General features: G+C 38.5%; 1 protein-coding gene across 1 annotated transcript in view; it reads right to left on the bottom strand.

Moving 5' to 3' along the window:
- rump (rumpelstiltskin) overlaps positions 1 to 15462 on the bottom strand; it is a 187770-nt gene that overhangs the window by 103335 nt on the left and 68973 nt on the right. The window contains exon 4 of the mRNA XM_067137703.2: positions 10774 to 11061. Within this exon, the coding sequence (XP_066993804.1) occupies positions 10774 to 11061 (288 nt within the window). The remainder of the gene's footprint in view (positions 1 to 10773; positions 11062 to 15462) is intronic.

Raw genomic sequence — 15462 nt, 5'->3', positions numbered from 1 at the left:
TTCTTTCGACGTACCAAAAAGAACCTGATATCAAAAGAAACATGTTATCAAAGACGACACTACCCGGTTCAACAAGAGTACAGTAACGATTGTAACAAATACTGTGCTGACTGAGGCTGTGGACCAGAGCTGGTCTACAAAAATGAGTGGTAATATGCAGCATAAGTTCAATACTACAGGAATAAATAGACTATTATGCCATACTAAGTTCTGGAGAGAGGAAATTCAAAAAGGGACAGATTGGTATTAAAAACTCCTAGGCCACAGACACGTGAAAACAAATTCCCCAAGCATACTTCGTTTAATCTGGCAGTTAAAATATAAGACATACTTGCATTGTTCAAGTCTTCAAAAAGTCCCAAGAGAGTTTATAGAAACTACGAACCACTTCCGAAATGAAGTAAAGTTTGCCAACAAAGCGCTTAAGAGTAATTTCTTGGCTCTCTAAGTTTAAGCCATATCCACTTCTAACAGGAGTCTTTTCATATTTAGGCCCCCTGTAGTTTAACGTCGAAGGTGTCATCGACTAGCTCTAAGAAGTTGCTTTCAACTTCCTTGTTAAGTATACCGCACTGCCAAAGCTGTGCACCTGGAAAATAACTATGCAGCCATTCTCACAATCCATATTTAGAATCATTCATGTTTAATGCAACAATCGACAAAATAAAGAAAATTTCATAAAAGTCTGCGTATCGCAATGTGGACATATACTGAAAGAGTTCCTACTCGTTCACCGCAACAGCTGCCGACAGGAGCCCTCCACGTGACGTCAGCATGAGGCGATGTTACGCAGGAGGAAAAGCGCAGGAGTCGGGAATGACCCCCCCTAATTATTAACACTAATTGCACTTCTTCAACTACATCTTACAGTCACAGCTATATTGTTACGGAAAACATGACACTGCTAATTACCTTAGGATTTAAATGAAGTTTTGACAAATGGCATAATTTGATTATGTTTTACTCATTTCGTAAATTACTTCAGAAAAAAATAAAAATAAACAGCGAGATAAAACCTTTAGGCTTAGAACAGCAGTGTGTTCCACAATGTGACTTAAACCAAAACTTACTCCACCAGGATGACGTACAGCTAACAAAATCTCCCAAACTATGGAAGTACCATTTTAGGATAGGTGTCAGGATCAATACTAGTTTCACAAAAAGGTGCTTGGTTTCTGGTGAGGATTAATAACATATTAAAAATTGATGAATAAAATATCAAAATTCTAGGTACACAAAAAGTCCTTGGTTTTCGGTGAGGATTTTAATATGCTAGGGGACCTGTGCAAGAAATCTTGCATGTTCATAAAGTATGTGGTGGAATAGACTACTGGTGAACTAAGGAACACACAAATCAGTACAATATTACACAGTATTATTTAACACTTAATGTATTCATTGATTTTTTAACATTTATGGTATCCACTTGAACGGAAGCAAATGCAAGTGCATTATTATACCGACAAATGTTACGGAAGTAACATATGGTTTTACTATCTTTTCCTAACTGGTAATTACAGCATATTATAATGGCATAAAACAAGCATCCCAGCAGCCAAAATGTGAAGTGGACAGCAAATGACTGTGCGTATTTTACTACAGCAACAGTATTTGCAAATCACACACTTTGTACAATTTTCTTTAATTTTTAAAGAAATTGCAAGAATTGGGAGTGCAATTCGTCACTGCTAATGTCAATTCTCTTTCTTTTGAATACTGATTGGTCGCGATCGTTTTTTTGTGAGTGCCGCAAAAGGGATCTATACTACTGAATTAATATATACGATTAAAAATTGAGGAATACAACATAAAATCCAATTTATTCAAACTGGAGACTGCCCATGCAACAGCTTGGTGCCTTGGGAGATCAAATGAATTAAATAAATTCACAAAGAAAAATAGTTTCTATAATAAACCACTCCTAAAACAAGTCAAGAATAGATTATGATGAGAATTCACATTTCAATTAAACCAAATGAGGTACGATGCCACAATTCCAAATATCGTCATAGTTTTCCTTCAACCCCTTAACTGGGTATGACGTCTTTAAACGTTTTCGCGCTGGGCTTCTACAGTGGGTGTGATGGCATTAGTCGATCGTAAAATTTATCGCGTATTTATCTTGAGTGTGAAGGCATATGGCGTTGCCATGGAATCTATCGCATTAGTTCATATGTTTTCCACGAGATCACGCTATGTGTTGTTTTTTAGAGCTGTCACAGCTTCATGAAATGTATTTGTTTTGGCGCCTTGCACGAAGTTCCCGCGCAGCCATTTATGAACCGAATCATGGCTTCCAAACAAAAAGTAGATCGGCTTGATTGTGCGTGTATTTCACCAGTTTTACAAATGGAGATTGATGATGAGGTATCTTCTTTATCAGATCATGAGTGGATTCGTACTGATGATCACAGTGAAGTGATCCTGAGAGTGAAGTTGTTCCAGACGAACCAAATGACGTGGAAGACGTTCAAAATGTAATTCAGCTGGCTCACTTTGTTGCGAATGGTGCCACAAGACTAGGGATTCGATCCCGGCCCTTATTTCTAATCCCGGGATTTCGGGATTACATTTGGTCAGTCCCGGGATTATCCTGGGATTGAAAGTTACAAATAAAAAGAAAGATATTCTCACAGAAATCAGCTGTTTAATCAGAAAATCAAAATTTAGACAAAAACATATTTTACGGTATACACCTATTTAATCTAATCACTCTAACTAATCAGACAGAGTCAGACTAACCGGATTTAACATCACTCAGTCTCTATGTTAAAATTATTCTTTCCCAAGAATCAGTGAGATCTCTTAAAACTTACATAAAGTTAAAAAAACCCTTATATAACGAACTATGCAAATAAACTTTAGAAATTAACAACAATCTCTCTGAACATAGACTAAATAGACAACATTCATGTAACAATATAGTAAGTACGTAGAAAGTTTCTTAGCAAAAAGTATTTAAAAATTACATTAACCAGTCACATTTCACATTCCTCGTAAATATAATGAAAACTAATTTAATAACAACACTCTAGTTTGAATTGCGAAAATATGATCTGAGAAATAACGCGTTCAATGTCTCATCACCATACCTGCTTCTCAATTTGTTGCACATATACGCAGCTGTTGAGAAAGCGGGCTCAGGTTCGATGGAAGTTGGAGGAATCGTTAGTAAATACTTATAAGCCTGCTCTAGGTTATAGCTCCGAGTAGAATTTGAAGACTTGTATAAGTTCATTTCTTTCTTAACGATTCTGGAAAATTCATTTTCATTTAATGCTTCAGGAGACTTCATGCTGTTTTCTATTTCCAGCTGAAGTTTTTCTTTGAGCGTCAAATCACTTTTTTCTGTATTTGTAGGCTCGGCTTGCATATTTTGTTCTTCCTCTTCGTCTTTTTTTACCATTTAATCTCTCAATTAAAGAAACAATGTGTTTTCTTATCAGGACTTTGCTCAGACTTGAAAATGTACGCTTTATTTCATCATCGAACACCAACGCCACATTGTCACTATTGTCACTTTACGGACGTTACAGGACAACATGAATTGATTCCAATAAAAGGGCAACACACACAGCAGAGCTGAACATATTTTAGTTGAATTTCATCCATACATTTGGCACCTTTTTAAAAAACTGAAAGTGTTTTATCCCACGTATACACAGGAAGACAAAAAAAAATTTTTACCCATGCAATTTACAAACTCCAAGAATAGCAGCTGAAGTGTACAACTGTAAATAAGACTTAAATACGGAAGTTAGTCGATGTATTGACCAACAAGCAAGAACGAATGTTCATATGCATGAAGTGTTTTTATATATTGTATTTATCTTGTACATATATAAGTTAGTTTAAGTAAAGACATATTTTATACACTAATTTTAAGACCTTCAACATAATATTTTAGACATACAGCTGCAATATTGTACAGAATGACATATACGCCAGTTCATGCTAAGACGTGCCCCATTTGTATGTGACTAAATGTACATCATCATCATATAGCATTCCTTTAACAACACAATCTTAATCAAAGCTTCATTATATAAATATGTATGTATGGTTCAGCTGAAGATGACCTTGTATATGAGGTCGAAACCGGTCCTGTAGTTTAATATATGCAATAAATAAGTATTGATTGGTGGAAATCCTCTCCTATTTTTAATTGTGCAATTTGTCAATATGGAAATGAAGATTATAGATTACGATTACTTGACCGATCCGATTCCTTGGTCTACCTCTAGGTCTTTTGCCTTCCAGTTCCTTTTCTAGCCATTTTCTTGCTGTAATCATTTGATCCATCCTTTTTACACGGCCATACCATGAGTCTATGTTCTTACATTTTCGCTTAACAACTGCTTTATTACTGAACACGCATGCACTGCAGTCTTGACACATGGTGAAAAAGGAAGGCAAGGGGGAAATAAACAATACTAATACAAGTCAAATACATGTTATGATCACCCCTGAAATTAGATACTTACACGAAGTTACATCATGACGAGTGCTCATCTATTTCCACGTAACACTGGGAACAGTTCACACACTACATTGAGTGGGTTTTTTCTATTCACTTTAAACTTGTGGGTCACAATATGGATGTCACCATCAAAATTAAACTAAACCTGTGCACTTATTTACAAAATCCTGTCAACTTCAGAGTATACAGGCTATTATCCATCACAGGTTGGAGAGGACAGATGGAAATTACTTGTTTTCCTTGCTTTCTTCAGAAATTCTGGAGGAAAACTACTGTAGTAACATGGACCAGTATTTCTGGTTTTCAAAACAGAAACAGAATCCAGAATTTCATTTGACAATGAGGACCTAACTGATTATGGTACTTTTTCAGCAAGCTGACCACATGTTCACACTCAGCACTGCTGTGCGGTAGAGTAAGAACAGAAAGCATTAACCTGGATATCCTATCATACACTAGGCCAGGGATGGCGAACCTATGCCACGCGTGTCATTAGGTGACACGCGAACACGATTTCGGTGGCACACCACATGACCATCTTAACATTTTTATGTACGTTTTGTACTCTAGACTATACATATCTCATCCATCGTATAGTCATAGTGTTTCAGGTTTAAGAAATAAATACCGAATATCTAAATTCTAGTTCCGTTCGAACGTGCATTATGGCAACACTACAACACCCAGAGGTCCTGAAGTCAAGTGAAATGTCAGATGCAGCCGACGAGCCATTCGCTCACCCATATCAAGTGAATTAGTGAAATTTGGCTTGTGTGTGGTTGCCAGCATCGCATAGTTTTTTGTAGTGAGTAACTGTTTATTGTTGTGAATTTTGTAAGACAAATAGTTGCCAAGAAATGATCCCAATATTGAGATATGGAGAAAGTATCGCACTTTATTTCCAAACCTCATATTGCACAAATGACTTTTTTTTGCATGGTTAGATATTGGCAGTTTAGAAATGGAGTTGACTGAATTTTAAGAAAGCATGTATGGGTGAAAATTTCGTACAATTTGATGAAGCATTAGTGAAAATCGGGTGTGCTGTGGATGGTGAATACTCTCTCCAGAAGCCGGAGAACTTAATACTTGAACAGTGGAACAGTCTCCCACAAAAGTTTTTGGCCATGAAGAAACTTGCTACAGCGCTACTTACTTTGTTTGGGTCATCATACTCCTGCAAGCAGATATTTTCTACAGTGAATATTGTGAAGACAAGTTATGAACCTAACATAAATTACAAAGCTACTATTTTTGCGGTATTCGCAAAATACGACCATGAAACATGCAATCACATGTATTTGGTATTTTACAATATATATATGTAATATATTATGAACACAAATTGGAATTAGGGACGGAAGTCGGTGGTAGCGGTGGTTAGTAGGGGTAGAGGTTGTATCCATTACAAACGAAAATAACAAGTGGCACAGTAAACAGTTGAGAATAATAATCCAGACCTAAAATGGCACACTAGTTGGAAAAGGTTCGCCATCCCTGCACTAGGCCATACCACCTGAAGGGAATGTCAGACGGCTTGCTGAACAAACTGAAGCTGCCACACACGTCACACAACTTGTTAAAAAAAAAAAATAATAAAATAAAAAATTTTAAAAAATAAAAAAAAACACCACCCGTGTCGGCAAGGTTCTGACAGCTAAGGTACACCTTTGACTTGTCATTGTCTTCCACAACGAAATATGCTGTTAATAGGGTGTACGGTTGCCCCTAACAGCCATACATGCATCGCAGCGACATGGCATGCTCTCTATCAGATGGTCCAAGAGCTCTTCTGGCAGTCGATCCCATTCCTCCCAAAGGGCAATACGAAGGTCTTGGAGAGTCATTGGTGGAGGCTGACGGGATGCAATTCTCCTCCGCAATGTATCCGAGGCATGTTCTATAGGATTCAGATCTGCAAACCTCGCTGGCCAGTCCATGCAATGAATGTGTTCCCCAGCCAGAAATTTATCCACCAAAGCAGCACAGTGCAGTCGGGCATTATCGTCCATTAAGAGGAAGTCTGGACCAACCACACCTCTGAAGAGTCAAACATGTGGTCGCAGTACCTCATCCCTGTATCTCGGAGGGTTAACAGTGTTCCTCAGACCAACCGTAAAGAAGTGCAGGTCCGTATGGCCATTCAACATGACGCCGCCTTATACCATGATGCCACCACCACCATACTGGCCCCATTCCACGACGTTCCTGCGGTTGTATCGGCTACCTGGTTCCCTCCAGATTAATGTGCGACAGGAATCATTCTGCAAACTGAAGCGGGATTCATCTGTGAAGAGAACATGCCTCCATTCATTCATGGTCCAGTTTCGATGTTGATAGCTCCACAGTAAACGGGCCCGTCTCTGTGCTGGAGTGATTGGGACGCACACCGCTGGATGTCAGGCAAACAGTCCTGCTGTTCTGAGCCTCCGGTACACAGTTCGCCGAAAAACTGAAAACCCTGAGACCGCTGCAAGCTCTGCCGACAATAGCCGTGCAAGAGCACCCCAAATTCGTCAGGCAGTTAAGGCTATATATCGGTCCTGCTGTGAAGTGGTTACCCTTGGTCGAACCTGGTACTGGCCTACGATTAACATTTCCTGTGTCTCGAAATTGTCTCCAAAGCCTGGAAATGACACTCTGAGGCACATTCAAGGATATGGCGACTTTGGTCTATGTCTGACCTGCTTCCAGACGGCCGAGTATTCTACCCTGCAAAACGGGGTCCAAATGGAGTCGTCGTGCCATTTTATTGTCACGTTCTTCACGAGGCTACACTCCACACACTATAAACAGGGCAAACACGACTAACGGAATATGGGACGCAGGCCCTGGCTGTGTTTACCTTGTGGTTACGCCACTAGTCAAAGCAGGGAACACTCCTTTCCTATAAAAAGCAAACATGTAAGGTGGGTAGGTGCATATGTCAAGCGATTTCCAGTCTACTTCCTGTTGCCCTGCTTACTCGTAACTTATGCTTAACTTTTGGGCACTAGTGTACTTAACACCATCAGGTCCACAAATGTTCAAGCGAGCTCATTCAATGTCATGTGTCAGATTCTCACACTCAACAATAGCACAGTCATCAATCTGAAGCACATTCATTGCATCCTCAACTGACTCGCTGTCTTTCCTTGGCAACATTGATGGAAATCTGGCATGAATATAATTTTGATTTATCTCTGAGGTTCTTCACCAAGTTAATTTGTCTCAAAGCCAATGACTAACTCATCAAAATGAATGACAGCATACAGGAAGCCACAGTGTGCCTTATTCAAGCCTGATGACATAATCATTACAAAAATTTCTTCACGATTTTTAATGATTTTCTCATTGTTTAGTAAACAAGTGTCAGATTTTGAGACACATTCAAATCTTTGGGAGCAACCAATTCCAATAGCTCAGTAGCTTTCCTCTTTTCATGATCTTTGCAACTACCAAGTTCGGCTTTTGGGATCATATGATGTTAAGCTAGTAGTTGACGCACACTGAGCGTTAACAAACACCTAATCATTAAAGAAACCAAGTAGTGGATCCCATTGTTGTAACAGCCTCAGCTGACACCTAATTTAAGGACAGTCATCTTGTGCTAACATGTTACAGTATCTTCTTTGTTTCCCTGTTGTGAAGCTCTTGGAATTTCCTAAGGCCTTCCTTCCTCTTAAAACTCTCTTCTAAATAATAGAAGATGTCGACTAATAGTTCAACTAGAAGTGAGAAACTGCTTGCACCTTTCGCAGCAGCCAAGTTAATCAAATGGCATGAGCAATCCAGTATGAAGACACGACTGTGTTTCACTTAAAACAGCAGCAACACTATTTGTTCTTTCCAATCCTGACTGGAGCATTGTCGGAACAGAACGCTACACAATTTTGAATTGGTATTTTCTAACACTAACTGTGAAATTACCAAATTGCCAAATATTAAGTCCCGTTGAATCAGCCACAAATGCTGGGACAGACAACATTGAGCATATCTTTTCCCGCTTTGCCGCAAAACAAGTGACAACAAATAGGGTAAAGCTTAGCATTACTATTATTGCTCCAATCCGTAGCTACAGAATAGGGTTCATGTTGCATGTAACCAACGAGATCACTTCTTGAATATGTAGCAATTACAGTAAAACCTCGTTAATTCGAAGTGGTTGGGACTCAAAAATCGGACTTCGAATTACGTGATTTCGAATTAACCGCCAATTCGCAATTCAGAAGTATCAATCCTTATCGCGTTACAAACTATTCTATGGCCCGTTACTGCATGCAGTTAACCTTGATTTACAGTTTATACCCTTCAAATGCCATGAAAAAAGAACTATTTCCAAAATGTATCCAAGAAGGTGCATTTACAGTATTCAAGTAATGCACTCAGATATCCCACTGGCAAACATAACCTCACGCAACGAAAGAAAGAAAGAAAGAAAGAGAAAAAAAAAAAAAAAGAAAAAAAAAAAGCACGATTCAAAGACGAGGGGAAATCTATGCTGGCTCCCATGTGCAAGTGCTTTATTAATTGGATTACTATACTTTACGCATTTTAGATGCCTTGTATTTACAAAGGAAGTACCCGATGCCCTTAAAATCGAACTTTTCTATGACTCTATCCGTGTACGATTTCCCGCCATGGCACTTTCTCGTACTTCAGAAATGTAAACACTTGCCGCGTCACAAAGTATTCTAAGACCCATTAATACACGCAATCACCTCGATTCACAGTTTAAACCCTTCAAATGCAATGGAAAAAACTATTTCCGAAATGTATCCAACAAGGTGCATTTACAACGTTGAAATAATGCACTTGGATAAATCACTGACAAACATAACTTCATGCAACGAAAGAAAAAAATCACACAATTCAAAGACGAGGATAAATTATGCCGCTCCCCCTGTACAAATGCATTATTTTTTGAACTTCTGTACTGTTTCCATTTGTAGATGCTTTGTACTAGCATGGAAAGTAAGCGACGTCCTTAAAACATTGTGGTTTATCGAACTTTCCTACGACGAGGGGACAAAGTTTCTCGCTTCCATCCCATGTGCAATGCAACGTACTAATATGACCCATTTAAAACCATAAGACCATTTGGGCTTGCATTAAAATAAAGCAATGCAGTTTCACCGGCAATGACAATATTGTTCGGTGCCTAAGAATTTATTATCTGAACTATGCTTTTTCGTCAACTGTCGGCATCGCCAGTGTTCGCGGATTCTGTTTTTCCGCACACTGCCTGTTGCGTGATATTACGGCGTTCGTTAAAAGGTTGAATACAAAAGAATTCAGATTTCATTCAACTTAGCAATCATGAAGCGCACTGTAGACCCACCGAAGTGAGTAAGTGCGGAAAGCTACCCTTCCACGTTCAGGAACGCGCGTTCTATTATGACGCGGAGCGGATACATTTTGAGTTGAAATTACTCTGTAACATACTATTGTTTTAAAATGTAAAGGCAGTTTCGAATTAAAAGTCTGAATTTCGGTAATGGGGCCGACATTGTACTTCGAATTACGAATTATCCGTATTTCGAATTAAACAATTTAAATAACATGCAAAACTGTATCTCATGTTTCCGGGAACGAGAGCTTCTTCGAATTAGACGGGATTTTGAATTATCGAGGTTCTACTGTACTTTCAAAATGTGTGGTTTTCGCACGACCACAGCCATACATTTTTGCAATTTCTGAACCTGGAAAAGTTTTCCTAAACAGAGAACCAGCATGATCAGCAGCAAATAACGCGATATCATGTTCAATTAAATATGAAGTGTACAAGAATTCAGTTCGTACTATATCAAGGTTGGCTCCATAAGACGTAAAAAAACTAATTTTCTGACTGCCATCCTTAAATATTGTATTGGAGACTGGTTTAACAGATTTAATATGATTTACTAATTCGGTTCTTCCTCCGTGAAAAACGTTTATATCATACGACCACATGGAACAGAATGCGAATGTTTCGCCTTTCCGTGATCGCATAGAACAAGGAAATTCAGCACAATATGCCTCCCTAAAAGAATGATTATAAAGTTCCTTAGTTGAACTCAGTACAAACACCACTAAAAATACTGAATCGCTTATAAATTTGTCACAATTCCAAGAATTTCAGGAATATATTCACAACTGTATATTTCTGCAGAGAATGAGGATTTGATGCCAAGTCAGATCTGAATAAATATTGAACATCCACGGAAGCGAGATTTAATTTTGAATATTGTGATGGGAATACATTAATTCCATCAATACTCTATATTAAACAAACTATATGAAAAGTAAACAGAATGATAAATGAATACACTTACATTGGCCACGAACACTCTTGTCATCAAAGGCCCAGTGATGCACAGATTTTCCAAGAATTGAGGGCTAAGTCCATAAGTATTGCCCCACTTTTGGGTATCAGCATTACCAGCACGGTTAAATGATGCCATAGCAGATGGTGCAGGATCCCATTTGCCTCTAAGAGCTTCTCTCATACGACCAGCATCTGCATTCCCACCCCCACCAGCGCTACTTCCTCCTCCTCCACCACCACCGCCGCCGCCTCCCTTAATTGGTCGTCCATACTTGTCACGTTCCACATCAAAGTCCTTTAAAAAAAAAAAAGATAACATTTTCACCACAACAGTTTCAACATATAAGAAGTAAAGTTATTTTTTTGAGTTAATTAAAATTGGTAACACCATTATTAATCTTACAATATAACAGTTTTGCTGTACCAACATAGAAGCTCCATCCTGCATGATCTATATTTAGCCTTCTTCACTAGTCAGATAGGTCAACAGCATAGACAGTACGATAGTGTAAGACATCACTTGTGGGGTAAGCAACCTACATAACTGCACCCCATCTTAAATATCCTGGGAGATAAGGTAAATACAAAAAGGATGTAGTAAATGTGGTGGTACTGTATCCTTTGGTAAGGCATTGAAAATACTTCAAGTAAGTAATGTTATTTCCACATAAAAGTTATGCACGCCATCTAAATCCATTTATTTTTACTTTCCACTTGTAAAAAGCTGTTTTAGTTTCAATTTATAATTGATACTCGCGCATTTAAGTGCCTTTTGAGAGGGGTGATGTGTCAACAGCGGAACAGCCATTGCAGTATTCAGTAGCGGCTCATTTAGCAAACACACAAACCCATGTGTTTCCTTTTTAAAGCTGTGTTCTGGGTGTCATTGGCGTGCTAGTGACACAGCATATTATCAAGAGTTTCTTTCGTGCTAATATTTAGTAATATATCATTAAGTTGGTAGTCATTCTTTGTCTTGGTGTTCAGGATTTAGTAAACCGTTTTAATTTACGTTAACATAACCTTTGTTAGTTACGTGTGGAGAGAAGATGGGTGAACCCGGTCCTTTTCATATAAAGAATATGAAGACAAAAGCATTGAAAAATGGAGAAAAACAGTGTGTTCTCTAAGTTTTTAAGAAGTTTAGTGACGCAAGTCCTGGTAGTACTCTCAATGTGACAAGGGTAATAGCTGCTACTTCTTAATGTCATCCCAAAGAAGATCAAGGACTCTTGTGGCACGTATTGAGTAGATGATACCAAATTGCAATCGGGAAGGCAAGTTTTAAGATTACCTCCGTACCATTCCTCTTTAAATCCAACTGAAAGTGTGTGGAGCTAAGTTAAGGGAAAAACAAAACTTTCACCCTTGCATAAGTGAGAAAACTGCAGCTAGAAGGGACTGAACTATTGACCCCTCAATATTGCAAAATGTGTATAAAAAAGGTCATCGAGACAAGGAAAAATGATGTGGGATATAGACCAGTCAGTAGACGATGCCACTGAACGGATAGTGATAAATGTGAACGAATCCGACAGTGATGACAAGGAGGGAACTGAGTAACCTATCTTTCTTCCGCAAGTGACATTGGTGAGTACACTATATACAGAATTGTATTGAATATCATCTTGATTCGTACTGGTGATTGTATAAATGTTGCATTCCTCTTATAACATGTTAGTTAACGATTATTTGAATTAGTTATAGATCTCGCAGTATCTTGACAGACTTTTTTATGCGACTAGTACTAAAACGTGCATGTGGCCGTGGCTTGTTATTCTTCATTCCCAGGTAATTTGAGATGGGGACAGTAATGTACTATATTAAGCCAACCAATGCCATCAGAAAAGTGGTAATTGAAACAAACCAGGAGCTGACCATTAACCCCTTGACTACCAATTTGATTTTCTGCACCATAACACTGAATACCTATTTAAAATTGAGGCTGTAATACAGAATGCCCCTTGTGACAAACATGACATAAATCACACAATTCACTACTGGTACATAATTCATTGAAATCTTGTGAACATGCCTAAAAATACCTTTTCAGTAATTAACACTGGTGTGGTAACTCTTCAAGCAAGAAGGAATATGTAAAAGTACTTCACATTTCTCACATTCCCAGGTTGTTTCACTGTGTTTACCTTGTGAAGTACAAACTTCTCAGGCCACAGCTGGATGAAGCTTCTTTGCTGCGGGAGGAATACTTCTTCGGAAATGTGCCAATGTCTTTGCCTGCAGTCTAGCTGGACAATCGCCATTCAAATCCCCTCTTCTTCCTTTATAATAGGGCAATGTTACAGACTGAAGAATATGATCTGCCAAGTCCAAGCGAAACTCTGCAAAATTCTGTGCTTTTTTTTGCTTACTCTCTGGGAATGGATGACACGTGTTTAGTAGAGCGATATCAAGCACGTAGAAGAAAATATTTTTGTAGCCTTTTATAAATTTAATTATAATGGGAAAACAGGCAAGTAGTTTATCCTCTGCCTGTCCACCCCTCCCATTCCGTTATATTCAAGGACCATTTTTGGCTTTTTAACAATTTCTCCTTCTGCTACTTTATCCGTGCTTTTTTCTCTCTTTTTTTCTTTTCCCTGTGTCCACGATATCAACACTTGCATTCTTTGAAGACAACATGAAACCGTCCTTGCGGTCATGCTATTTTATAGCTAGCAAACCAAGACTTGACCTTTGCCTGCTTCACCGTTGTTCAGTTGCTTGTTCACTAAATCCTTGGGCATCATTTCCTGGTGTTTTTTTTTTTACAGTTCCTGCAGTATTTGTGTTCCTATTACGAAGTGTCACGAATAGCTTAGGAGATGAATACCAATTGTCTAAGAACAGGGTATACCCCTTGTCCAAGATGGGCTCTGCCAACTCCAGGACTACACTTCCCACAACTAAATCATTGCCAGTATAAATTTCACACAATAACCTGAATTTGATTCAGATAATTTATAGAACTTTGTCATACTTTATCCCAAATCTAGCACGCCTGGAAGAACTGAACTGAACACTTGAAAAACGTCCTCTGAATTTCATGAGACACTCGTCAATTGCTACATTTTCCTTTGGCCAATAAATGGACTGGAATCTGTTATTCAAGTATTCCATAACACTTCCAACTTTTCTTAGATCACTAGTATTTCCTATAGTATTGTCTCGAAAGTGAAGAAATCTGAAAATTAGAACAAAGCGAATAAACGCAATATTTTAGCTAAATAAGGGAGTTTCAATAATATCCCTTTTTTACTTGCGACACAATACATAATGCAAAATAAGCCTTCAATTCATCATCGCAGGTGTCGAACCACTTATCATAAAGTTTCTTTTCATAATCTGGATTTCCTAAGAACTCTAACGTATGTGTTAGTTTCTGTTGAATCACAGTCCAGAATTCGTCCGTCAGAACACATGCTAGAACATCTAGCGCTGAAGGTCTCTCACCCATATTAGGAGTAATAACTGCACTGGCAGATGATACATTACTAAATTTACGTATACCTGGTACAATGTCTTCATCCTTCCACTTCCAGTCAATTTTAACTGATCGTGTTCCAGTATAAACATTGTGTCCACGATGTGGATGGCTGAGCTGCATCTAACTCTTTGTCGAGATCTACATCACTTTCCGACTTAAGATTCCTTACTTTTGTGAACAATAAACTCTTCATCATTACCTTCAGAATCACATGACATTTAACTGTCACCACTTTCGCATTAATTATTTATATCAAGCAGAGTCAAATGTTTATTGCTCTGCGCATCCATCTTGGCATTAACTACTGATGATTGTTGTTGTTCAAAAGGGGCCTAACATCTAGGTCATCAACACTTAACGACACGGAATGAAACAAAATGCAAGGACAATTAAAAAATACAATCAGTGGATCCGACCAGCAATGCCCCACACTCCTAGAAACTAGCGTTAAACAATAGTATTACTGACCAAGAGACTGCTTCTAAAGCACAATACTGAATCGATGATGCCTGTAGTCTAAACGGATCCGAAATCCAGGTCATGGTACTTATCGGTAAGAAAGTAGAACCATGGTGTTGCCATTAATGCTTTCATGGCCCGTACTTGTAGACATGATAGTGTATAGGCTTTTGGGCTTATGCCATATCAAGAAAATAAGGTGAAATTCTTAAGGTTTTGCAGAAAACTGCGCACTGGGTCCTAAGAAGAAATCTCTAGACCACGAGAAAGGCTTCTTAAACCATGACACTTTGTATAACAGAATGTTATAATAGAAGTGGAAAAGGTACATTCATTCGCCACCAGATGGTCCCCAGGACGTGGCACAATGCTAGCGTTCGAAGCAGAAGCTGACTGAACCACCACAGTCAGACTAAGCGGTTCACATATCGTGTTTGCATAACATACGGTAGGTGTAAGACATAGCTGGAATGGAACATCTGGCAACGAGGAACGTACGAATTTGGAAAACACAGAGACAAAATAACAATAGTGAAGGGACAGGGAAGAGAACTACCTACGTAAATTCTTAATGGCTGGCAACCAGGTATTAATTGATAGCCAGTGTCCCTGTCAAGTTGAAAGGGTTAGAATATGCTGCAGAAAACTGAATGAGAGCGGTGAGTAACAAATATGAAGTACAGGTGCGAAACAATACTCCTTTATTAACGGTAATATTTTATGCAACACAATAAATAAAAACTAAAAACT

This window comes from Anabrus simplex, chromosome 1 (assembly GCF_040414725.1).
Source record: "Anabrus simplex isolate iqAnaSimp1 chromosome 1, ASM4041472v1, whole genome shotgun sequence".
Taxonomy (NCBI): domain Eukaryota; kingdom Metazoa; phylum Arthropoda; class Insecta; order Orthoptera; family Tettigoniidae; genus Anabrus; species Anabrus simplex.
This window is presented reverse-complemented; position numbering and strand designations above follow the sequence as displayed.